Genomic DNA, 26,708 nt, shown 5'->3' with positions numbered 1-26,708 from the left:
AGGTGACGGGTTTCCTTAAAGTGACACTCTACCCTGGGAATGAAAAGTGACTACACATTTCTCATGAGTTTTCACCCTACCTGGTACCCTCCGTTTGCCTCTTGCTTCATTCTCAACTCAGATCATTGTTCTGCTCCTTCTGATTTCAAGATGGCCACCAGAGTGTAAAGGGAATTAATCTAATTTTCCAGGGAAGCGCATTCCAGTGTACTTGTGCAGCATGAGAAAAGTCTTAAAGATGGAATCAGATAGTTTAGATTGTAGAGTAAATAAGTCTTAGATCGTTGGCAGAATGTAGACCAGAGACAGAGATGAGGGAAGCGATGTATGGAGGAATATGCTAAATTAAGTGGCCAAAGTGGACCAGAGATGTTCAGTCGAATCTTCTGTTAGCCTCATAAACTTTAGATAAAGCTGGAGTGTGCATGTGTTGTTGAGGTTCCCAATCATCTGGTACATCAAAAATACCCTGCTCCCAAATCTTTTAGGTGTATTTTAGGTAGCAAGTAGATGATAGAGGTACATCGACTTAGCATCACACTTGACCCATTAGTTGACATCTGCTTTTACATCTGAGCCTCGGAATTTCCCATAAAAGTTCAAAGAACCATGAAATTTTTGGGACCGTGAAAAATACATTTTTGGGTGATTTTTTTTTTTCATGTTTTAATCTAAAGTTTTACACAATTTTTATTGGAATTATGATGTTATTGTTGTAAGTTACAGTCAAAAAATTCTGAAATGAGAATCGTCATTTTTATCTTCGGACCCTATAAAGACCTCTTCGCTTTTGATGACTTTATGAGTAGAGCGGAGTCAGTGAGTGGTCTAATAGAGCCGTCTGAGAGGATTTGACGGCAGGAGATGAAGAGGGTGCCGCTCTTGACGATGCCGGATTCCTGTCACATCTGTGGCTTTTCTGCCTTTTATGCTCCTTTTTTTTTTCACATATTTCAAGACGGTTAGTGACTTGGGTATCAATTATGCCAGACAATTAGACTAATTACTACCAGACGCCTCGTCTACAGTCTGAAGCAAGTTTTCACCAGCAAAGGAGGGGAAAGTCACACATTTTAGGTGCACTAAAGTTCTTTAAAGAGACCTGAGTCCTTGTGAAGCTATTTAAAGGGAACAAACACCTACCCGAAATAACACTTGTGCTAAAATACATTGGTTAAAAAAAGACAAGGGTCCTAGTGGTTTAACCTTTCTCCACAAGTTATACATTCTCTACCTCTACAGTATTTATAACCCACAGTGCCATTTATTGTAGGAAAAGCCTCCATATAGTACTTGCCATTACTACCTCTTGTGTTCGGGCATTCCACAGTCTGACTGCTCTAAATGTAAAGAACCCTTTCCTATTTCAATGCCATAATGGCCTTTCCTCCACATGTAATGAACATCCCCTGGTTCCTTGTAAGGTCCTTGGAAGGAATGAATCGTCACATAGCCAATTTTCTACACCGACTGATTTTATGGATCAAAATAATGCATGCAATGTAAAGACAGCTTTGGCACCTATCCGCAATCCAGCACACACACACAGACGTCCTGAAACGTCTTTTCTCTAAGCTAACTTTTCTGACCTCTCATTGTAGGAGAGGACTTCCATCCCATGTAATAATCTAGTTGCTGCCTTGGAGCCAACATTATCTTCCCAATATCCCTTTTAATATGTGAAGCTTAAAACTGGATCTTATATTCTAGATGTGGCCTTACAAGTGATTTAGAGGGGGGGGGGGGTAATACATTGGGATCACTGGATTTTATATCTTTTTTTTTTTTTACACACCCTAAAATCTTAACTGCTTTAGCCGCTGCTGCTTGACATTGAGCACTGCAGCTTTGCTTAAGGTCTCCATACAAATTAGACTAAAATCAGCTGAATCCGAGAAGCTATGGAATGAAACTGAAAAGGAGAAGATACAGATTAGATATTAGAAAAATCTCTGACAGTGAGGGTGATCAATGAGTTTAACAGGCGGCCACGAGAGGTGGTGAGTTCTCCTTTAATGGTAGTCTTTAAACAGAGGCTGGACAGACATCTGTCTGAGATGATTTAGTGACTTCTGCATTGAGCAGGGGGTTGGACCAGATGACCCTGGAGGTCCCTTCCAACTCTAACAGTCTATGATTCTATGAATCCACAGATATCGACGATTTCAGCCAACAGTCTAATGTGTTTAGGGGTGTCGGCTGACTGATCGTCGGGAGAGACGTCGATCGGACATGTCTGATTTCGGACTGCCGGTCGATGTTCTTCTGGAGAGAAGCCACCAGCCAACGTGTCAATCGAGCGCTCCTGTGAGTGTGAGAGTCGGCTGAGATGGCTGTCAGATGAACAATTAGCCAAAGCATAGTTCGACCGACAACCCTCAAATATATATTGCCGGAGTTGATGTCACGTTGATGGTAATCGCCATGTGAAAAATACAGAGGCACCAGAAAATATCAAGTCCAGGGTGAAATTCGCACTGAAAGTGTATTAGTTTGGTATGAATTCAAAAAAATAAAATCCCATAAAAATAAACAACCTACATATAGTCTATGAATGAGGCAACACAACATTTTTTTAATTATTTGATTGCACAAAAGTGGCAAAAAAACTATATGAATTCAATAAGTAAATATGTCATTCATACTAAAAAGGTAAAATCTGTAAAAAAAAAAAAAATGTAAATATAAATAACAGTGCCATAATTCTTTTTTTTCCCATCTCTCCTCCCCCCCCCCCCAAAAATGGACTAAAAAATGAGTAAAATGCCATAAATCTAAATTTTTTTTACTGTGAAAAGTAATAATATATTATACTATATACAGTCGGTGACATAAGTATTAAACACATCACTAATTCTCTAAGTAAATCTATTTCTAAAGGTGCAGTTGACATGAAATTCTCACCAAATGTCGGTAACAACCCATCCAATCCACACAGGCAAAGAAATCAACTCATAAATGTCCATGAATTTGGTTATGTGTAATAGTAAGAAATGACACAGGGAAAATATATTGAACACATGAAGAAAGAGGTGCAAAAAGGCATAAAAAGTCATGACACCAGCTGAAATCTATCAGTAATTAGAACGTAATCCACTTAGTGATAAATAATATCAGCTGGTTCAACTGATGGCCTATAAAGAGGTGTCTCATTACCAAGAAACATCTCATGATGGGTAAAACCAGTGAGCTGTCTCAAGACCTTCGCAGCCTTATTGTTGCAAAACATACTGATGGTATTGATTACAGAAGAATTTCTAAACTACTGAAGGTTCCAGTGAGCACTGTTGGGGCCATAATCCAGAAGTGGAAAGAACATAATTTCACTATAAACTGACCATGACCAGGTGCACCCCCAGTATTTCAGACACAGGAGTGAAAATAATTATCAAAAGAGTTGTCTAGGAGCCAAGGACCACCTCTGGAGAACTACAGAAAGACCTGGAATCAGCAGGTCCAATTGTTTTAAAGAAAATTATAAGTAATGCACTCACCCTCCATGGCCTGTATGCACACTCACCATGCAACCTCCATGGCCTGTATGCACGCTCATCACGCAAGACTCCATTACTGAACAAAAAGCATGTTCAAGCACATTTACAGTTTTCTCAACAATATTTAGACAAGCCTATGAAATACTGGGAGGATATAGTCTGGTTAGATGAGACCAAAATTAAACTGTTTGGATGCCATAATTCACACCATGTTTGGAGGCCAAAAGGCACTGCATATCACCCCAAAAACACCATACCAACAGTGACGTTTGGAGGTGGGAACATCATGGTGTGGGGCTGTTTTACAGTATAGGGCACTGGCAAACTTCATCGAAGGATGAATGGACAAATGTACCAAGACATTCTTGAAAAAAAATCTGTTTTATTTATATATATATATATATATATATATATATGTATATATACTCACACACACACTCGTATACAAAAGAGATTAAGAGCAAACAAAAATAATTCCATAATGCCATTATTTGGCCTGTAGAATGGTATAGTCCGCAGTATAGTTAAGTTGTCATTTATATCTCACAGTAAATTCTCTATATTTTGTTTAATTTTTATTTTTTTACCGATAAATAAATTGCAGAATTTCTGTTTGTTGTACACAGAAAAAATAGGTACAATGTTATATTCGCTCCAAAATGTTGCAATTGCAAAAAATACATATGGACGAGTCCCACAGACGGCTACATCCACGGAAATGTAAAAAAAAAATGTTGGGGCTTTCCAAAGGCAAGAAAAAAGGAAAAAAAAAACCCGCCACGTCATAAAGTAAAAAACTGGCTGTGTCGGCAAGGGGTTAACTTAATTTAGGCCATGTTCTTACTAATCTGAAGAAAGTCTGGAATATTCTCCAAGTGGACCCAGTTGCGACCCTGACACCCTGTATACACAGGGGTTATATTGCATATGAGATGTTCTTCATCTGTGCTCTCAGGTATAATGGTGGAAGTCGTAGTTTGTCTTTTTTTCAACTTTAGAAGAAAAAAAAATTTGGCCAAGGGGACAAGGGTGTGTAAGAATGTAAAACTGTAGTGCAGCAGCGCCCCCTGCTGGAAAAAATGTTTGACATCCTGGTAAAACTCACTGCAGTGGCCCACGAATGATAAAAAAAAGCACTATGGGCCGATTCACTGTGGCACTGTTTTTTTTTTGTTTAGTGTTTTTGGTGTTTTTTTTCGCTTGTTTTTCATTTATGCTTTTTTTTCAAAGTCTATTTTATATGTGTTAGTATGTTTTTTTTCTTTTTTATGTTCGCCTTGTGGGCTTTTTTCCAGAAATATGTACATTAAAAAAAATCAATAGAAGCAAAGCAAAAAAATGGCACAAACGCACACAACAAACAAACAAATATGTATACATACATGCAAAAAACAAGTGCCAAAAACTTGTTTTTTGGAGCATCTTTTTTTCAAGTGGAGAGTTTAGAAGGCGCTGCACCAAAATTTTTTAAAGGGGTTTTCCATTTTGGACAGCCCTTAGTTGCTAAAAGGAACAAACAAAGTAGCACTCTGTAACGCTGAGTATGTAAATATGAAGTATGAATTATGAATAGCATTACTGCTGTAGAAAATAGAAATAAATGCTATTCATATTTCATACTTCATATTTACATACTCAGCGTTACAGAGTGCTACTTTGTTTGTTCATTGTACATGGAGGTAGCTCCTCTTAGTAAGCACCTGTTCACACCTATTTCTTGTAGTGGAAGTGCCATCATTTTCTTTGTTACTAGATTTAAGCATTGACTGAGCACTCCACCCCCATGCCACAGGTGGTTTTAATTGCATCAGGATCTTACTTTTCCACACATAAGCAGACAAATGTCCCTTAGAGAGGTATTCACATTGTTAGGTCCTGACATCGAGAAACGCCTTATCGCGCCTGTCAGGTACACATGAATTGGCCATACTTCATATTTACATACTTCAGCGTTACAGAGTGCTACTTTGTTTGTTCATTGTACATAGAGGTAGCTCCTCTTAGTAAGCACCTGTTCACACCTATTTCTTTTAGTGGAAGTGCTGTCATTTTGTTTGTTACTTAGTTGCTAAAAGGGCCTCCCTTACAATAAATAGATTCTAGTGAGCGAATCGATTCACGGGACCATGGTCCACCTGCCACGTCTTTAGTTTATGGCCACCGGATAAGTCCCTCCGAACCGCCTCCTACCTGCCGCCTCTTCTGATTAGTAGGCCCAGCATAAAGTCATCTTTGTGACGTACACATAGTGTGACGTACACATATAGTCGCAACAGGCCTATTAATCAGAAGAAGCGCCTGGGAGTCCAGCAGATGGGAGGTGGCTTGAAGGATTCCTGTTCACTGGCCACAAACTATTGACCAGGGTCCTGTGGATCGATGCATCTCCACCATATTCCCTTTTGTTGGCTGGCATTGTTTTCCCCGTCAACAAGCTGTAAATGGAAAATTCTGGCAGTAAACATTCAATTTCCCTGCAGCGACAATCCCATTCTATCTTCTCATTCTACCTTCTCCTTATTGCTGTATCTATCACAATTAACGACACCACGCTTTCCCTTGTACCAGAAGTCCGCTGCCTTAGTATAACCCTGGACTCTGCTTTGTCCATCAAACTGCCCTTCAAATCTCTTACCACCTTCTGCCCCCTCCAACTCAAAAATATTTCCAGAATCCGTCCTTTCCTTAATCCTGAATCTACTAAAATGTTAGTGTATACTCTCATCATCTCCCACCTCGACTACTGTAATATCCTCCTCTGTAACCTCCTGCTAACACTCTCGCACTTCTCCAGTCCATCCTTAACTCTGTGCACTGACTAATCCACCTTTCTCCTTGCTATTCCTCTGCTTCTCCCCTCTGTAAATCCCTTCACTGGCTCTCAATTCTCCAACGTATCCAGTTCAAACTACAAACATTGACCTACAAAGCCGTCCATAATCTGTGTCCTCCAAATATCTCTGAACTAATCTACCGATGTCTTCCAACACGCAACCTCCGGTCCTCCCAAGACCTCCTTCTCTTCTCCACACTCATACGTTCCTCACACAGTCGCCTCCAAGACGTCTCCCGAGTGTCCCCCATACTCTGGAATTCTGTGTCCCAACACATCCGACTATCCTCCAAATTGGGAAGTTTCAGACGGAACTTGAGAACCCATCTCTACATGAAGGCTTACAACCTGCAATGACCCCACCGCCACCTCACCACCACCAGAGCTGCCGCCTCACCAACACCGGAGCTGCCATCTACCCACCACTGGAGCTGCCACCTCATCACTGGAGCTGCCGCCTCACTACGACTGGAGCTGTCCCCTCACCACCACCATAGCTACCGTCTCCCCACCACCGGAGCTACCACCTCCCCACCACCGGAGCTGCCACCTCACAACCACCGGAGCTGCCACCTCACAACCACCGGAGCTGCCGCAACCCCCCCAACCTACTGTCTCCTCCCCATTATCTTATAGACTGTAAGACCACAAGGGCAGGGACCTCTCTCCTCTGTACCAGTCGGTCATTGTTAGTTCTCTGTTATTTATATCTGTATTTTGTATGTAACCCCTCTTATGTAGAGCAACGGGAATCAATGGTGCTCTAAAAATTAAGTAGCAATAATAAGGAACTAAAATAGAGACCCCCCCATTTAATAATTATTCAGAATTGTCTGAGGTACTTTCTAGATGGATTTTCTGGACGTCCTTTGTAAGACATTTATCAGTTAAGTGACATTTCCATTGATACCACATGAGTGTGTTCTTGTCCATGTCCATTATCCTCCACCCAAACCCTCGGTTGTTCTCTGTGAAGTGTCAAGCGCCATTTTGGTGATCATGAATTACTGTCCGACCAGTAATAAAATAATAGAATTGTCTCATGATTCACGGACAGAGATTGCGGCCTACTAAACTAGAAATTCTCCTGAGGCCTACACTTGATTAGCGACATAAAGTATTTCTATGATACGGTTTCCTCTAGGATGCTGCTGCCATCTGGTGGACATTTCCAATTATTACAAGCTCAGTGCGGAAACTTCTATTTTCACCGTCCTTAAAGAGAAAGGTTCTTGTTTATAAATGTATATTCTGTCGTTAGATGTAAGAAGAGAAATATCAGGGCATATTTATCAAGCTAAATGCGGCCGTATACAAAAAAAAAACTGTCTTTCATGACTTGCACCATAGTTCTCATGTGTTTTCAACACTTTTTAAGTCTTGTTTGACTATGGACATGGATTAACGGGTGAGACAGTGCACCAAAAAATGTGCCCAAATTGCGGCGCACATATCTGGCACAAAGTAAGCCAACTAATAGGTGGTGTAAACTTAATTCCCAATTCATTATTGCATTTGCGCTTTTTTTTGGTCTACTTTTACCTGCTATTTTTTTTTGAGTGGCGCATATTTAGATTTTTACTTGTTCTGTTCTTTTTCTTTGTTCGCCATTGTGGTCACAGTTTTTGTAATTCAGATGTTTGCAGCCGATTCATTATTTGCTTTTTTTTTTTTTTTTTTTTTTTTTTTTTTAAAGTCACAAAGTTTTGTACTCTGGTCCTCCCTCCGGAGTGATTTTTTTTTTTGTGTGATAATTTTAGACTTGGGTGAGACATTTTAACAGATCATGTGACTTTTGCTTTAAAAAGGCACAAAAAAAGATAAAAATAAAGAGCAATTTTTTGATTTTACGCTAAATTTTCGAATCCTCGTGCACTATTTTTGAAAAATCTTGCTGTAAAAATGCCAACTAATACCACATGACCTAAAAAATAAAAACTCAAATGATGAATCGAGCCCTCAGACTAGACCGTCTTAAAATTAGTCAGATTTATTAGACAGAATGAACCACTTTGATCAATCTGGCGCCTTTTAAGACGATCTAGTCTAAGTTTGCGCTTTGTAAGAATTGGTCAGCTTTTATAAAAAAAATACCCCAATGTTAATAGAGCTGTCATTTAAGGGGTTTTCAGCTAAATTTCTGCAGTCACGGTGTACATCATGCACATTGTTGGGATTCCCCTCTAAAGCCAGAACTAGTGTGGTGGTCACGTGCTGACTAGATTCTCACCCATCTTTCTCAATGTTTTATTGAGAAAAGTGGATGAGAATCTAGTCAACACGTGACCGTCAATACAGGCGATCTCGTGACTGCCTACTCGATCTGGCAATAGAGGGGTGTCAGAAAAATAATAAGAATTTCTTCTTCCCAGACCCCTCTTCTTATCCCCCTCCCCTATAGTATTTGTCAGGATAGAAGAGCTGACAATCTACCATCTGCTCTTATGCAAATTAACACACACAGCAGTAGTGACTTGTAAGCAAATGCTAGCCCAAGAGGTGGTACCAAACCCAATTAACACAGGCTTGTAATAAATTTACAGCCAGCTGAGAAGGTTGTATTCCCAGAGCTTCAAATGGAATTTAACAGAGTTCTGTAGACGGGCCGGAACCGACGCAAAATATGTAATAACTAAAAGTTCCATACGTCTGATAATAATGGGGCCCATATTTTTAGTGACAGGGTCAGCTAAGGAACAATATGCTTATTTTTTCGTAGCTGTTAGTCCCTCCGGGGAGCTGTGGTGCAAAAGAAACAAAATAACAGACTGCAGCTATATCGTGTGTGGTCTCTGGAGAAAGATAAATTCATAACGGAAAATATAGTATCATTTTCGGGCTCCTGCAGTCAACCAGCAAGAAATTATCCCACAAGTGGAAATTCTAATAAAATTATGAAAGCTAGAGATCAGCCCACGTGATGTCAGCACAGCGGGGTGGGGGCAAGTCTCTCCCTTCAGCATAAAAGAATCCACTGAGGATGGATCAGTATTCATTGCTGGGAGTATATATTTATTATAGCAAAGGATCCCGCTCACTGAACGGTCATAGGAAAGCTCGACTCCAGCTATATTGAGTCGTCTCTGCGAACTATATAGTAAGTTTCCTCTTTAATCCTGTTTATTTTGTGTAACTGCATATTCTGTACTGTAATGTCTTCATTTGTAAAATCTTGTATATTTTTCCTAAACACTGCCTCCCATTTGGATTAAATATAGAATGTAATAGTCCTGTTTCTTTTGCTCTGTAATCATTCCCTCCCCCAAAGCCATATACGCTACCAGAACGTAGGCATCCGACCAAGTCTGTATTATATTTCAAACTGGCCGGTGGTGGCAGCAAATAATAATAATTGGGCTATCGTGAAGCTGGCAGTAACTTTATGGGGCATATACACATATTCCATGCGTTGGAATCCGGAGGTGTGACGCCATACGCTTTCTGCTCGCTTGCCGATAGCTATGTAGATGTAGTGAGTACTCGGGATCGTGTACTCACAAATCCCTGCTCAATCCTGTGAATTCTTGACAAAGTGACGGCAGCAGTGGGATATTGTGTGATCTCCCCGGTGTCATCCCTGACCAATTGGTGACAGCGGTGGGATTTTGTGTGATCTCCCCAGTGACGTCCCTGACAAATTGGTGGCAAGTGGTGGGATATTACAGAACATCAGTGGCTGGATTGAGCAATCATTCCTGTCACTGAAAACTTGCACGGTTCTTGTGAGAATAATGTGCAAAGTTTTAAGAAATCAGACTCAGTGTTTTAATATTTTCTATCTGGGACATTACTGTACGTGTAGCAGTTGCATTCCCTCCCTTCTCTTGGTTTTCTGTCCTATCTTTTATTTGGCAATGATGGTTACACGTGGAGAGCCCTGGTATCACCAGCAGGCGAAGGCCACTATCACTGCCCTCTGTGAGCTGAGGCAGATTGACCCCACGGGCAAAACCAAGGCCCAAATGATTGCTGAACTGTTGCAAGGTGCTGCAGAGTCCGTCTGACAGCAGAGCCCTGATGATGGGGCGGCCAGCCAAGGCCCGGATGGCGCTGCTGCAGGGGTCTCACCTGTGATTGCCAGCCATACCTGCAGCCAGGGTAGTGTGGACCCCCACCTGCAGATGGCCTTGGAGCAGCTCGCCGCATAAGACCGTGATGGACAACTGCAGCTGAAATTCCAGGAGCGAGCAGAGCAATGGGCCCAAGCTGACCGAGAGGAGCGACAGGCCCTAGCTGACCGAGAGACTGCTGAGTGCCAGGCCCAAGCTGACCAGGAGGCTGCTGAGCGAAAGTGGCAAGATGAGCAGCGGTACCAGCTGGAGTTAGCTGAATCCAGCTGCTGAGATCCACCCCATCGAGCAGTGAGTCCAGTATCACCAACGGTTTTAAACCCTGTCTTGAGCATTTTCCTGTAACGGAGAAAGACGGAGACTTGGACATATTTCTGCGAGGGTTTGAAAAAGCCTGCAGGCAGTGCCAGCTGCCCGTGGACCAGTGGGACCAGGTACTTAACTCCAGGGCTCAGAGGAAAAGCTCTGGAGGTGTTTGCTTCTCTTCCTCGACAACAAGATGGAGAATATGAGGCTGTCAAGCAGGCCCTAATAAAAAAAAAGTACCAGCTGACTCCGGAGGTTTACCGGAAAAAGTTCAGAGCCCTCCAACATTGACCACATGATAGCTACAGTGATGTGGTGGATGGGCTCAGAACCAACTTTGAGCAGTGGGTCCGAGGACTGTCGGTTACCACCTTTGAGGACCTGAAGGATTTGATGGTGAAGGACCAGTTTCTTCGTCTTTGCTCAGTCGAAGTGCGACAGTTTGTGCTTGACCGGGAGCCAAAGGAGGCCGCCAAAGCAGCTCAGATCGCAGATGCCTATGAGGCCAACCGCACGCCAGAGGTGCAGAAGTCGGCCGCCACCAGCTGGAAATGGGGTAAGCCTACAACCACCCCCAGTGTTCCAGCCAGCCGGCCCTCAGTAGGTTCTGCCCCATCTTCCAGCACCCGACCTGCATTTGACTCCCGTAAATGTTATATTTGTGACCAAATGGGTCACGTCAGCCTTGTGTGCCCGGAGAGGCAGAAGATGAACACCACACCTGAGGTTCCAGGGCCTACTGCAGCCATTCTTTTTGTGGGTGGGGCGGTTGGCCGCGCCCGTGAGAAATTACAACAGGTTACTGTGGACAACACCGTTACTGTTGGCCTTAAGGACAATGGCGCAGAACGCACCCTCATCCGCCCTGAGTTTGTTTTACCCGAAGAACTCATTCCTGGGAAGACCCTGACTGTCACCATGTTTGGGGGTGTTCGCCGTCCCATACCAATGGCCCGAGTATTCTTGGACTGGGGTGCTCGGAGGGGGTTAAGGGAAGTGGGGGTGTCAGAGAATCTCCCCACTAATGTGCTATTGGGAACTGATCTGGGACAGTTGGTTGCCCGATACATTCCTGACAACCCTCCCAGATCTGATATCTCATGTAATGCCACTATCAGTGTCATGCATATTAAAAATGTGTGTTGTGGTACAAGGGAACTCAGCCACCTCACACTGCGGGGTGATGCTGCTGAGGATTCCCTAAAGCGAGCCAGTATAAGTGCTACGGGCAATGGGAGCTGGCACGGACACCAGGAAGCAGGTGGTCCTGTGCGAGTGACCAGAATGCAGGCGTCCGACCAGGCCTGTATTATATTTCAAACTGGCCGGTGGTGGCAGCAAATAATAATAATTGAGCTATCGTGAAGCTGGCAGTAACCATACGGGGCGTATACACATATTCCATGCGTTGGAATCCAGAGGTGTGATGCCATACGCTTTCTGCTCGCTTGCCGATAGCTACATAGTGAGTACTTGGGATCGTGTGCTCGCGAATCCCTGATCAATCCTGTGAATTCTTGACAAAGTGACGGCAGTGGTGGGATATTGTGTGATCTCCCTGGTGTCATCCCTGATGTCCCTGACAAATTGGTGACAGCGGTGGGACATTGTGTGATGTCCCCGGTGTCGTCCCTGACATGGGGTATCTTGAAAGTGTGCATAATGCACACTGTCACGATTCAACAATGTGCAAGTCACATAGCGTGACTGCCGAAATTTAACTGAAGCCTGGAAGACCTTTAACGCCTCAACAAATGAGATAACTATGTTCATTCTGCCTCAATCTATAGAACAATATCAGCAAATTAATATTACACTTGAGTAACTTATAGACACCAGCGGCCATCATATTATTTGGAGTGCTATGGGGGCAATTGGTGGGGCCATCATATTATTTGGAGTGCTATGTTTGGGTCATCGTACTATTTGTGGGGGCATCATACAATTTTCAGGGCTATATGGGAGGCCATCATACTATTTGAGGAGTCTCATTCTATTTGGAGGGCTATGTGGGAACCATCATATTATTTGGAATGCTATGTGGGGCCATCATACTATTTGGGGGGCATCATGCTATTTGTGGGGCCATCATAATATTTGGAGTGCTATATTTGGGTCACCACATTATTTGTGGGGGCATCATACAATTTGGAAGGCTATTTGGGGGCCATCATGCCATTTAGAGTGCTATGTGGAGGGCCATGATATTATTTGGGGAACCTCATACTATGTGGAGGGCTATTTGTGGGTACGGAAAGTATTCAGACCCCTTTAAATTTTTCACTCTTTGTTTCATTGCAGCCATTTGGTAAATTCTAACAAGTTAATTTTTTTTTTCTCATTAATGTACACTCTGCACCCCATCTTGACTGAAAAAAATAGAAATGTAGAATTTTTTGCAAATTTATTAAAAAAGAAAAACTGAAATATCACATGGTCGTAAGTATTCAGACCCTTTGCTCAGTATTGAGTAGAAGCCCCTTTTAAGCTAGTACAGCCATGAGTCTTCTTGGGAATGATGCAACAAGTTTTTCACACCTAGATTTGGGGATCCTCTGCCATTCTTCCTTGCAGATCCTCTCCAGTTCCGTCAGGTTGGATGGTGAACGTTGGTGGACAGCCATTTTCAGGTCTCTCCAGAGATGCTCAATTGGTTTTAGGTCAGGGCTCTGGCTGGGCCAATCAAGAATGGTCACAGAGTTGTTCTGAAGCCACTCCTTTGTTATTTTAGCTGTGTGCTTGTCTTGTTGGAAGGTGAACCTTCGGCCAAGTCTGAGGTCCAGAGCACTCTGGAAGAGGTTTTCATCCAGGATATCTCTGTACTTGGCCGCATTCATGTTTCGTTCAATTGCAACCAGTCGTCCTGTCCCTGCAGCTGAAAAACACCCCCATAGCATGATGCTGCCACCACCATGTTTCACTGTTGGGATTGTATTGGGCAGGTGATGAGCAGTGCCTGGTTTTCTCCACACATACCGCTTAGAATTATCATTAAAAAGTTCTATCTTCGTCTCATCAGACCAGAGAATCTTATTTCTCATAGTCTGGGAGTCCTTCATGTGTTTTTGAGCAAACTCTATGCAGGCTTTCATATGTCTTGCACTGAGGAGAGGCTTCCGTCGGGCCACTCTGCCATAAAGGCCCGACTGGTGGAGGGCTGCAGTGGAACTTTCTCCCATCTCCCTACTGCATCTCTGGAGCTCAGCCACAGTGATCTTCGGGTTCTTTACATCTCTCACCAAGGCTCTTCTCCCACGATTGCTCAGTTTGGCTGGACGGCCAGGTCTAGTAAGACTTCTGATGGTCCCAAACTTCTTCTATTTAAGGATTATGGAGGCCACTGTGCTCTTAGGAACCTTGAGTAATGCTGAAATTCTTTTGCAACCTTGGCCAGATCTGTGCCTTGCCAGAATTCTGTCTCTGAGCTCCTTGGGCAGTTTCTTTGAGCTCATGATTCTCATTTGGTCTGACATGCACTGTGAGCTGTGAGGTCTTATATAGACAGGTGTGTGCCATTCCAAATCAAGTCCTATCAGTTTAATTAAACACAGCTGGACTCCAATGAAGGAGTAGAAACATCTCAAGGAGGATCATATGGAAATGGACAGCATGTGACTTAAATATGAGTATCTGAGCAAAGGGTCTGAATACTTATGGCCATGTGATATTTCAGTTTGCTTTTTTAATAAATTTGCAAAAAATTCTACATTTCTGTTTTTTTCAGTCAAGATGGGGTGCAGAGTGTACTTTAATGAGAAAAACAAATGAACTTTTTAGAATTTACCAAATGGCTGCAATGAAACAAAGAGTGAAAAATTTAAAGGGGTCTGAATACTTTCCGCACCCACTGTATGTGGAGCCATCTTACTATTTGGGGGGCATCATGCTATTTCGAGGGCCATCATGCTATTTTAGGGACTTTGCTGTTTAGAGGGCTATGTAGGGGCAAATTATACAGTGTGAAGGTTTGTGCGGGGTCCATTATACTGTGTGGAGGGCAGTATGGGGGGTCATTATACTGTTTGGAGGGCTAGTTTCGCCATTATAATGTGTGCTGGCCATTATACAGTGTGGATGGTTGTGTGGGGGGCCACTATACAGTATTGAAGGCCATTATACTGTATGGAGGACCACTATATTGTATGGAGGGCCATTATACCATAAGGAAGGCTGTGTGGGGGCCATCATATTGTGTGTGAGGGACAATGAGGGCTATCATACTGTGTTGGGGTCACTGCAGGAGGTACTATAGGGTCATCATACTGTGCGTGTAGAGGTTACTGTGGAAGAATTCACTCTGGGGGTATCTTACTGAGTTTGGGGGGGCAGTTTTGTTGGCATCATACTTTATGGTAGCCATGAAAGGGGTATCTTAGCGTGTGGGAACACGAAGGGGCTTCAATAGGGCAAAATTATTTTGTAAGGGCTTCAAAGATCATGAAGATGGAGACCTTGGGATTCCTAAACTTTCCAGGTTTAAGAACAAAAAGAGGGACAAATCATGCGACAAATTTTGGTCACACTCCTGGCCACACCCCAATCTACATCCATTTACCATTATCTTTCTCCCCCGGCAGGAGGAGATGTCAGAGGGGCACTGGCAGTGAGGGACATTCAGAAGGCACTCGAGACCGCAGGGCTCAGACTCAAATCCGGGGACTGTCCGCTGCATCCGGGACAGTTGGGACTAGAGATGAGCGAATGTATTCAAGGGTCTCTGGCCCAGCATCCAGGTCAGTGGTACCTGGCGGCTGGATGGGAGGCCGTGAATCTCTTACCTTCCGGTGTCCCCGGTGCGGCATCTGATTAGCCAGGGCAGCGCAACGTCATCTGTGCGTCCTGCTCATCTCTAGTTGGGACCTGTGGATTATTTTTGTTCCTTCATTCACAGCCGTAGCAGCAAGAACGTTCTCATCTTTATGTAGCTTCACTATACGACAGATATCTGGCTATTTGGTGTCTGTAAGGCCGTGTTCACACATTGCAAAAATACTGTGTTTTTTTGTTTTCTGCATGATTCGCACCAAACTGCATAATAACAATGTTCTCTGATTATTGCTGCATTTATTTTTTAGGCCTTTTCCCCCTAATGGATGTGAATTCATTAAATTTCCTTCCTCGGTGTGAAAATACGCTTCTGAACACTGCGGTTTTGGTGTTTTTTTCTCTGTAGGCTTCTATATGCAGCATGAGAAAAAATACATGTAAAAAGAAAGAAGATTGTTATTGTATTGTGTGGTGCGAACACCTGCAGAAAATATGCAGAAAAAACGCAGTAGAAAAAAACGTAGCATTTACGCTACGTGTGATCACGGCCTTAGTGTTACATTTTTATTACATTTTTTATTGGTTTCATATCAATCACACCATTTTTTTTACACCATTTATCAATCACCGTAAATAATCTGATCACTGTGTTGTGCAGGTCGTTATGATTACAGGGACACCAAATATGTCCATGTTATTTGCTGATTTGTGATGTTTATTTATTTTTTTTTTTTTAAAAAATTGCAGTAAAAATGACATTTATACCAGTGTTTTTCATTATTTTTTAGTAATTTTATAGCAAGAATTTTTTTTTCTTTTATTCTCCCTCTAGAATACAGAGACATAAAAATACACTGCTATGTACAGATGTAGCTCTATGTCTCAGTATAATCTGCCTGTGGGGTTCGTGGCTGCAATACCGATCAAGTATACAAAATTCTCTTAAAAACATCACCAGAGCCTGTGGCTCAATATCTTTAGCTCCTGCCTGCAATTATAGAGGTTGTCTGTTCGAGTCCCGGGGAGACTCACAAAAACAGAGAAAATGACTTGTTTATAATTGATTTTCATTATTTTTAGTAGTATTATAGGAACAAAAAAATAAATGACTTTTTCTTCACTGTAAAATACAAATACATAGAAATAAACTGCTGTATACAATGTATCTCTATGTACATGTATAATTTGTTTCTGGGTTCACTGACTGCAATATAGCTCAAGATTACCAAATTCTCCTATCTACATCATTTTGACCTGTGGCTCCTAGATAGAGCTTATACCTGCCAACATAATACCGTTAGTTTGAGTCTCGGTGTCAGTAATTTCCAACACACACAGAGGGACGACACCGGGGAGATCACACAATATCTCACCGTGCCGTCACGCTGTCCGTATTTCGTCCGGAGTCGCGAGCACGCGATCCAGACTACTCTCTACGTAGGTATCGATAAGCGACCAGTGAGCGTATGGCGCAACACCCTGGGTTCCACAGACTGGAATCCGTGTTTAACGCCCTCCGTACGGTCACTGTCAGCTTCACGATAGCCCAATTATTAATACTCTCTGCCACCACCGGCCGAGTTTGAAATATAATACAGGTCTGGCCGGATGCCTGCGTTTTGGTAGCGTATATGGCTTCGGGGAAGGGAACGATTACAGAACAAAAGAAACAGAACTATTAAATTTTATATTTAATCCAAAAGGGAGGCAGTGTTTAGGAAAAATCTACTATATAATTGTCTTATCCCGTCTGTCTGTCTGTCTGTCCAGGAAATCTCGCGTCGCTCATTGGTCCGGCAGCGGCCAATCAGCGCCGCGGGATTTCAGAAAAAAGATGGCAGCCGTTAGCGGCTCATCTGCGGGACGGAGCTCAGCGGCGTTGCAGCCGGGAGATGAGCGCCGCGAGGCGCTCATCTCCCGGCCGGTAACAGCAGAAGGACCCCGACCGCCGGACCCATCTGCGGGACGGAGATGTAGCCGGGAGATGAGCGGCGCGAGGCGCTCATGTCCCGGCCGGTAGCAGCGGAAGGACCGCCGGCGTCACTGACATCCATGCGGAAGGGAGGACCGGGGAGCGGCGCTGCGGGTCGGGATACTTCTGCTGCGAGCGCCTGCTCATGTCCCGGGTTCTCGCAGCGGAAGTAGCCGCACAGGCAGCGCCGCTCCCCGGTCCTCACCAAGACGATTCGATGATTGGTCGCGGTCTTCGGACCCGGCCAATCACTTATCTTAGCGCAAAAGTTAAATACCGCTGTGCTGATTGGTCGCGGACGCTGCCCGCGACCAATCACCGATTTTGGCGCCAAATTTAAATATCGGCCGCGACCAATCAGCACAGTAGTGGTTAACTTTAGCCGCAAGATGAGTGATTGGTCGCGGGCCAAGACCGAGACCAATCACCGATTTGTGCGGCACATTTAAATAGCGGCCGCGACCAATTGGATGTCAGCGCCGCTCCCCGGTCCTCTCTTCACACCCTAGCCGCATGGATGTCAGCGGCGCTGCCGGTGCGGATACTTCCGCTGCGAGAACCAGGGACATGAGCGGGCGCTCGCAGCAGAAGTATCCGGACCCGCAGCGCCGCTCCCCGGTCCTCCCTTCACACCCTAGCCGGTGATGTCCCCACAGTGTCAGCATGGTGTTACAAAGATCCGGACATTTGTGTTAAAAATCGCTGATTGGTCGCAGGCGGTGCCCGCGACCAATCACCGTTTTGGGCGCCAAATTTAAATATCGGCCGCGACCAATCAGCGAATCGTATTGGTGAGGAGCGGGGAGCGGAATTGTATTAGTAAGGACCGGGGAGCGCCGCTGCCTGTGCGGATACTTCCACTGCGAGAAGCCTGGAGATGAGCGACTGCTCACAGCAGAAGTATCCGGACCCGCAGCGCCGCTCCCCGGTCCTCACTTCACACCCTAGCCGCTGATGTCCCCACAGTATCCGCATGGTGTTACAAAGATCCGGACATTTGTGTTAAAAATCGCTGATTGGTCGCTGGCGCTGCTGCGAGCAGTCGCTCATGTCCCGGGTTCTCGCAGCGGAAGTAGCCGCACAGGCAGCGGCGCTCCCCGGTCCTCAGTAATACGATTCCGCTCCCCGCTCCTCACCAATACGATTCGCTGATTGGTCACGTGCGGAGAGCGCGACCAATCAGTGATCTTGGCGCTAAAGTTAAACACCGCTCTGCTGATTGGTCGCGGACGCTGCCCGCGACCAATCACCGATTTGGGCGCCACATTTAAATAGCAGCCGCGACCAATCACCGATCTTGCCGCCACATTTAAACACTGCTGATTGGTCGCGGACGCCAGACGCGTCCAATCAGCGAGATTGGCGCCAAATTTAAACAACGCTCTGCTGATTGATCGCGGTTGCTGGCCGCGATCAATCAGCAGTATTGGCGCAAAATTTAAACAACGCTCTGCTGATTGGTCGCGGCCGTCAGCCGCGACTAATCAGCGATTTTGGCGCCAAATTTAAACACCGCTCTGCTGATTGGTCGCGGCCGGCATCCGCGACCAATCAGCGAGATTGGTGCCAAATTTAAACAACGCTCTGCTGATTGGTCGAGGCCGGCGACCGCGACTAATCAGCAGAGCGATGCAGAGCGGGGTTTAAATTTGGCCCCAAAGTCGCTGATTAGTCGCGTCTGACGGCCGCGACCAATCAGCAGAGCATTGTTTAAATTTTGCACCAAAATCGCTGATTGGTCGCGGCCGGCGGACTCGACCAATCAGCGATTTTTGCGCCAAATTTAAACACCGCTCTGCTGATTGGTCGCGGCCGGCGACCAATCAGCGATATTGCCACCAAATTTAAACGCCGCTCTGCTAATTGCGCCCCGTCGGCCGCATACCTATTCTAGAATACCCGATGCGTTCGAATCGGGCCACCATCTAGTATATACATAAGGATGTTACAAAGGGGACATTAAAATACATAGGCAGTTACATAAAATAAACAGGGTAAAAAGAAGACAACTTACACTACACGATCGTGGAGACGATTCAATATAGGTGGAGGAGGGGCTCTCCAGATTATGCTGTTATTGAACAGGACCCGTTGCTTATAATTCTTATTCCCCCCTGGCAATGAGTGCTCCTGTCTTCTCCATAGATTCTCTTATACCTAAGGGGAGATCTGGCCACACGCCCCTTGTGGTGACATCATGTGGGCCGGTCTCCAGCCTGTACATTTTTATTAAAAACGCTGACTTCTGCGATAACTCATCGCTCGTTGATCGCAGAAGCGTGCAAACTACGCCATTTTTTCCCTTATTATTTTATCTTTATTTAGATATCACACATCACATAACTGCAGTCTGCTATTCTGGTGTTTTTGCGCTACAGCTCCCTAATTTTAGTTACAGCCCTGGAAAACTACCTATACATTCCTGGGCTGATTTGGTCACTACACATATGGGCCCCGTTACTGTCGGACCTATGAAACTCACAAGATTTCATATTTCATATCGGAGTCAGCGCGTCTAGAAATTTTCGTTTGAGGCTTGGGAAGCAGCTTCAACAGTTACACGCAAATTAGTGCAAGCCTGCGTTTTAATTACCTCCTGCGTCTTTCAGAGACAAGATGCTTGCTTCCTAACGAAGTTATAACACTCCTTGGCTGGCCTGGTTTGCATAAACTATTTCCCAGGCGTGTGCTAATTGGGGCTTTTGTGCTGAGCAGAAGGGGAATAAGGGAGGGGGGTGAACATCTATGTCAGGCAGATATGGACGAACATTTCTCTGATATTAATATTTTATAATATTCCTGACATCTTCCCCTCTTTGAGGTGGCATGAGGGGTGATTTACAGATGGCCCCTTGAGCCCACCTCCTGGCCCACCCTTCCTGCTGATCCGACAAGCCGCAGATCCACTTGCCCACCAATCTGAGTGTCCAGCTTTCCGATCACCCTGACCGGTTTGGGATACATTTTCCCCACACCTCTGACAGGCTATGGGTACCTTCCTCCCATACTCCTGCCAGACAGGGGGACACACTTTCCTGTCACCTCGCCTGTTTATGCGGCCTACCTTTTTACCTGCCATCTTTTACCTTGGGAGCTGTGCTCTCTAGGGGGGAGCTATGACTGGCCATGTCACAGTCCGTCGTGACACTGGTCATCGGCACGGGACCACTGTTCCTATGATCCTCGTGTTTCTCCCCATCCTTCCACATCACCTCTGGAGCCGTGCTAGTCATGGGGCAGCTACCACTGATCATGCCACTATTTGGCGTGACACTGGTCACCTGCACGGGACGACCTGCTTACTGGTGTCCGTGCCTGCTCCCCTTGCCCCTAGCACTTATACTGGCTTGCTTTAGGGGATCCTCAGCAGCATCACCCCGCGGGGTGAGGTGGCTGACTTCCCCTTTATCACAACACACAGTTTTATTAGATACCACATTGACATTATTGACAGTTGCATTACATGACATATTAGATCTGGGAGGGTTGTCAGGAATGTATCGGGCAACCAACCGTCCCAGATCAGTTCCCAATAGCACATTAGTGGGGAGATCCTTCGACACCCCCACTTCCCTTAACCCCCTCCCCGCACCCCAGTCCAGGAAAACTCGGGCCGTCGGTATGGGACGGCGAACACCCCCAAACATGGTGACAGTCAGGGTCTTCCCAGGAATGAGTTCCTCTGGTAACACAAACTCAGGGCGGATCAGGGTGCGTTCTGCGCCATTGTCCTTAAGGCCAACAGTGACTGTGTTGTCCACAGTAACCTGTTGTAAGTTCTCCCGGGCCCGGCCAACTGCCCCACCCACAAAAAGAATGGCTGCAGTAGGCCTTGGGGCCTCAGGTGTGGGGTTCATCTTCTGCCTCTCCGGGCAGACAAGGCTGATGTGACCCGTTTGGTCACAAGTATAACACCTACGGGAGTCAAATGCCGTCCAGGTGCTGGAAGATGGGGCAGGCCCTGCTGAGGGCTGGCTGGCTGGAACACTGGGGGTGGTCGTCAGCTTACCCCCTTTCCAGCTGGCGGTGGCTGACTTCGACACCTCTGGTGTGCGGTGGGCCTCATAGGTATCCGCAATCTGGGCTACTTTGGCGGCTTCCTTCGGCTCCCGGTCAAGCACAAACTGTCTCACTTCCACTGGGCAAAGATGAAGAAACTGGTCCTTCACCATCAGATCCTTCAGGTCCTCAAAGGTGGTGACTGACAATCCTTGGATCCACTGCTCAAAGTTGGTTCTGAGCCCGTCTACCACATCGCTGTAGGTGTCATGTGGTCCACGTTGGAGGGCTCTGAACTTTTTCCGGTAAACCTCCGGAGTCAGCTGGTACTTTTTTATCAGGGCCTGCTTGACCGCCTCATAGTCTCCATCTTGTTCTCGAGGGAGGGAAGCGAACACCTCCAAGGCTTTTCCTCGGAGCCCTGGAGTTAAGTATCTTGCCCACTGGTCTGTGGGCAGCTGATACTGCCTGCAGGCCTTTTCAAAGCCTCGCAGAAATGTGTCCAAGTCCCCATCCTTTTCCATCACAGGGAAGTGCTCAGGATGGGGTTTAAAGCAGTTGGTGCTGTTGGACTCATGGGTCTGCGTTGAGGATGACTCCGTCGGGATCCGGGCTAGCTCCAGCTGGTGTTGTCGGTCAGCTTGTCGCTCAGCTCTCTCAGCCTCTCGGTCAGCTCGGGCCTGGCGCTCCTCCCGGTCAGCTCGGGCCTGGCGCTCCTCTCGGTCAGCTTTGGCCTGTTGCTCTGCTCGCTCCTGGAATTTCAGGATCAGCTGCAGTCGTCCGTCACGATCATCTGCATCGAGCTGCTCCAAGGCCATCTGCAGGTAGGGGTCCACACTACCCTGGTTGCGGGTATGGCTGGCAATCACAGGTGGGACCCCTGCAGCAGCGCCTTGGCTGGCCGCCCCATCATCAGGGCTCTGCTGTCGGACGGGTTCTGCATCACCTTGCAGCAGTTCAGCAATCATTTGGACCTTGCTTTTGCCCGTGGGGTCAATCTGCCTCAGCTCACAGAGGGCGATGATAGTGGTCTTCACCTGCTGGTGATACCAGTTCTCTCCACGTGTAGATATTATTACCAAATAAAAGATAGGACAGAAAAACAAGAGAGGGGGGGGATGCAACTGCTACACGTACAGTAATGTCCCAGATAAAAAAAAATATTAAAACACTGAGTCTGGTTTCTTAAAACTCTGCACAGAATTCTCGCAAGAACCGTGCAAGTTTTCAGTGACAGGAATGATTGCTCAATTCAGCCACTGATGTTCTATAACCATCCCACCGCTGCCACCAATTTGTCAGGAATTTCCAACACACACAGAGGGACGACACCGGGGAGATCACGCAATATCTCACCGTGCCGTCACGCTGTCCGTATTTCGTCCGGAGTCGCGAGCACGCGATCCAGACTACTCTCTACGTAGGTATCGATAAGCGACCAGTGAGCGTATGGCGCAACACCCTGGGTTCCACAGACTGGAATCCGTGTTTAACGTCCTCCGTACGGTCACTGTCAGCTTCACGATAGCCCAATTATTAATACTCTCTGCCACCACCGGCCAAGTTTGAAATATAATACAGGCCTGGCCGGACGCCTGCGTTTTGGTAGCGTATGTGGCTTCGGGGAAGGGAACGATTATAGAACAAAAGAAACAGAACTATTAAATTTTATATTTAATCCAAAAGGGAGGCAGTGTTTAGGAAAAATATATACATAAGGATGTTACAAAGGTGACATTAAAATACATAGGCAGTTACATAAAATAAACAGGGTAAAAAGAAGACAACTTACACTACACGATCGTGGAGACGATTCAATATAGGTGGAGGAGGGGCTCTCCAGATTATGCTGTTATTGAACAGGACCCGTTGCTTATAATTCTTATTCCCCCCTGGCAATGAGTGCTCCCGTCTTCTCCATAGATTCTCTTATACCTAAGGGGAGATCTGGCCACACGCCCCTTGTGGTGACATCATGTGGGCCGGTCTCCAGCCTGTACATTTTTATTAAAAACGCTGACTTCTGCGATAACTCATCGCTCGTTGATCGCAGAAGTGTGCAAACTACGCCATTTTTTCCTTTATGATTTTATCTTTATTTAGATATCACACATCACATAACTGCAGTCTGCTATTCTGGTGTTTTTGCGCTACAGCTCCCTGATTTTGGTTTCCAGCCCTGGAAAACTACCTATACATTCCTGGGCTAATTTGGTCACTACACATATGGGTCCCGTTACTGTCGGACCTATGGAACTCACAAGATTTCATATTTCATATCGGAGTCAGTGCATCTAGAAATTTTCCTTTGAGGCTTGGGAAGCAGCTTCAACAGTTACACACAAATTAGTGCAAGCCTGCGTTTTATTTACCTCCTGCGTCTTTCAGAGACAAGATGCTTGCTTCCTAACGAAGTTATAACACCCCTTGGCTGGCCTGGTTTGCGTAAACTATTTCCCAGGTGTGTGCTAATTGGGGCCTTTGTGGTGAGCAGAAGGGGAATAAGGGAGGGGGGTGAACATCTATGTCAGGCAGATATGGACGAACATTTCCCTGATATTAATATTTTATAATATTCCTGACACTCGGGTAGAAGGGAAAAATTTAATTTATTCACTGATTAGAGATCTGCGGCCCTACCCCCCAAGGAGGAGGAGCTACAGAGCAATTAAGATATCAGAGATAGGTGAGTATTAGAAACCCAGGACAAAGCCCTGACCTGCTGGAACGGTGGGACTGAGCTCTCAAATCAGGACAGTCCTGCTGAACCCGGGACGGTTGGGAACTATGCATTGGACACATTCCTCCAAATCCCAATCAAACATAAGAGACTCACTGTCCACATGCCACTTACACATCGGACACATACTGCCCACATGCCAGTCTGAATCATGAAAAATTTTCCACTCGTGCCACTTACATATACAACACCCTCATTTGCCGCTAAAAAATTTGTCTCCGTTTTAAACTAGCATATTACACTATGAGCTGGTGTATATTTCAGCTATAATGTATGCCAGTTTTCTGGCGTAGACTATAGTAAATGTGTTGTGCCCACTCTTTATAAATGTAGGCAAAAAATAGCTAAAGTTTACAACTTTTTGACACCAGAAAACTTAATATGAATGCTAAATTCCCCCATATGTTTTATGTGTAAGTGTTGGTGTGACTGGTCGTATGTGGTCTCTGTCCTATCTAAGGATAAATCTTACAGGGAACCTGTCACTTAAATATGTATTTTTTTTTAACTGATGTAAATGACGCTTTTCTCCTGAATCCGACGTTTTTCTTTTGTTTCTGTGTGACATGCAGAAGTAGTGCTGTTGCTTTAAAAGCATTCAGCAACTATTAGAAGTAACACAAGCACATGAGACAGGAAGTGTTGTGCTCCAGAAGCATCCAGCAACTAGAGGAGTTAACACAGTCACAGGAGAAGGGAAGTGTTTTAGCAGAGCCCCAGGGGGATTGAGGGGAAGTTGTTTCCTGTCTGGCTGGAGCTGAAGAGAAAAGTGGTGTGTGTGTTCTGTATCTCACAGAAGCGCCCAGGCAAGTGAAAAGGATTCAAGTCAGGAGTGAAGCTAAGCACAGGTCAGGTAGAGTTCCTGAACTAGCAGTGCACAGTATTGTCAAGCAGAAAGATAGAGATTGGAAGAAATGGTGTCACAGGGATCATCTGCCTCAGCAAACCCTCTCCCCCTCCTCCATCTCACTGTGCTGTAAGGAATGCTGTGTTCATTAATGTGCCTTTTCATTAGAACTATGCTGTCCTGTACTACTGGGAAGATTGTGAACTGCTGTGCTGCTAAGGAAACTGTACTGTTTGTCACTGGAGCCTGTTGCTCATAAGACTTAACTTGCACAGGCTGTGCGGCTTCTTATTAAATGCTACTGTTCTACCGTTTACGAGGACTCTGGTCAAGTGTGTCTGGTCAGCAAGTGAAACAACCTACATGTCTGTGCCTGAGGGTCAATACCCCTGTGTGTCAGAGAGAAGCTGCAGCACATGGTCTATGGTCGCCCTGAGTAACGGTTCCCTCAGGATTCCAAAGAATTCATGTAACCTGTCTCGCCCCTATCTGAACCTAGTGTCGTGCGTGTAATATTGGTGGCCCGTACAGGGAATCCTGAGCGGGAATTAGCATGTAGAGGGAGAAGAGGAAAAGTGTCTGGAAAACTCAGTAGCACAGCACCTCAACTCAACTCCGATACACCAGTTAAAGGGGACCAGCCCTAAAGAAAACTCACTAGCAGCAATGGATGTGGAAATAGAAATAGACAGAATTAGTGAGCTGTTTCTTAAGTTAACCTGTGAAGAATTGAGAACAGTAGCAGAACATATAAAGATGTCAGAAGAACAGATTTCCAAAGCACACAACCGCAGGCAAGTGTTAGCTGTCATTAATGCAAAAATGGATGAGCTGGGGAGAAAGAAGCTGAAGACGTCATGAGGACATTCCTCCAGGAGCTAACACAGTTTCTAACCAGGTTGAAGTTGGAGGATGGAGGGGCGGCACCAATTACCAAAAGCGGGAATCTCTGTCCGCACACAGAACTACAGGAATTGAAAGAACAATTCAAAGCCCTAACAACAGCCCTGCAGGAATAGACCAAAACCTCTGAACGGGTGATAGGACCTTTAACCTGCTCAAGTTAGATAAATCAGGGAGACAGTCCTCTCTAACACCACAAATCACCATAAGGAAAGACTTCAAGATCCTGGGACAGATTGGAGAGTGTGAACAGAGAGACTGTCTTATATGAACTTGTTGCACCAGATCGATGCAGGCTTACAGAAAGGCTACCAGCCAGATGAGATCATTGAGGGGGTGGTGAAAGCGATAAGCCCAGGACTGAATCTCCGTAGTATGCTAGAAATGAAGAGTCAATTGACATTGCAACAGCTGAAGATGATTTTAAAAGGGCACTATAAAGAAGAGAGTACTTCAGAATTGTTCCACCGACTCATTAACCTTTTACAGAAAAATAATGAATCACCCCAAAGTTTCTTGTTCAGAGCAATTGAACTAAAGGACAGACTGTTGTTTGCATCCAGAGATGTAGAAGCGGAAGAGAAGTTTGATGCTGGACTAGTCCAGAAGAAGTTCTTGAGATCATTGGGAATGGGGTTAATCAGCAAAGACATCAAGTTGCAGCTGAAACAGTACCTAGAAGATCCTGGCATTGTGGAGGAAGTCCTAATTGAAAAAATTAATGAGGCAGCTAGTTTGGAGTCAGAGAGCGAACAGAAGATAAAGAAAGGTTCTGCT

The 26,708-nt window shown here is 45.3% G+C and overlaps 2 protein-coding genes across 2 annotated transcripts in view; one reads left to right on the top strand and one right to left on the bottom strand.

The window, feature by feature from the left end:
• Positions 1-26,708, top strand: part of WNT7B (Wnt family member 7B) — a 313,390-nt gene that overhangs the window by 72,730 nt on the left and 213,952 nt on the right. The gene's annotated exons all lie outside the window — the stretch shown is intronic.
• On the bottom strand, positions 1,797-21,965 carry LOC141164064 (uncharacterized). Its single transcript, XM_073649225.1, has 2 exons — positions 20,906-21,965; positions 1,797-1,912 (listed from the first exon to the last, which is right to left on the bottom strand). Exons 1-2 carry the CDS (start codon positions 21,963-21,965, stop codon positions 1,797-1,799), a joined length of 1,176 nt encoding a protein of 391 aa, XP_073505326.1.

This window comes from Phyllobates terribilis, unplaced genomic scaffold (assembly GCF_046119375.1).
Source record: "Phyllobates terribilis strain yellow unplaced genomic scaffold, ASM4611937v1 Scaffold_10__3_contigs__length_209671492, whole genome shotgun sequence".
Classification (NCBI taxonomy): Eukaryota; Metazoa; Chordata; class Amphibia; order Anura; family Dendrobatidae; genus Phyllobates; species Phyllobates terribilis.
Note: the sequence above shows the minus strand (reverse complement) of the source record. Positions and strands in the feature narration are given on the sequence as shown.

Bases quoted from the DNA above. Each gene is read 5' to 3' on its own strand.
- LOC141164064 (XM_073649225.1), bottom strand. From the start codon at position 21,965: ATGGAAAAGGATGGGGACTTGGACACATTTCTGCGAGGCTTTGAAAAG. The intron at 1,913-20,905 runs GTAATGCAACTG...TCTCCTTTTCAG, and splicing joins TCCCAGATCTAATATGTCAT to TTTCATTCCATAGCTTCTCG.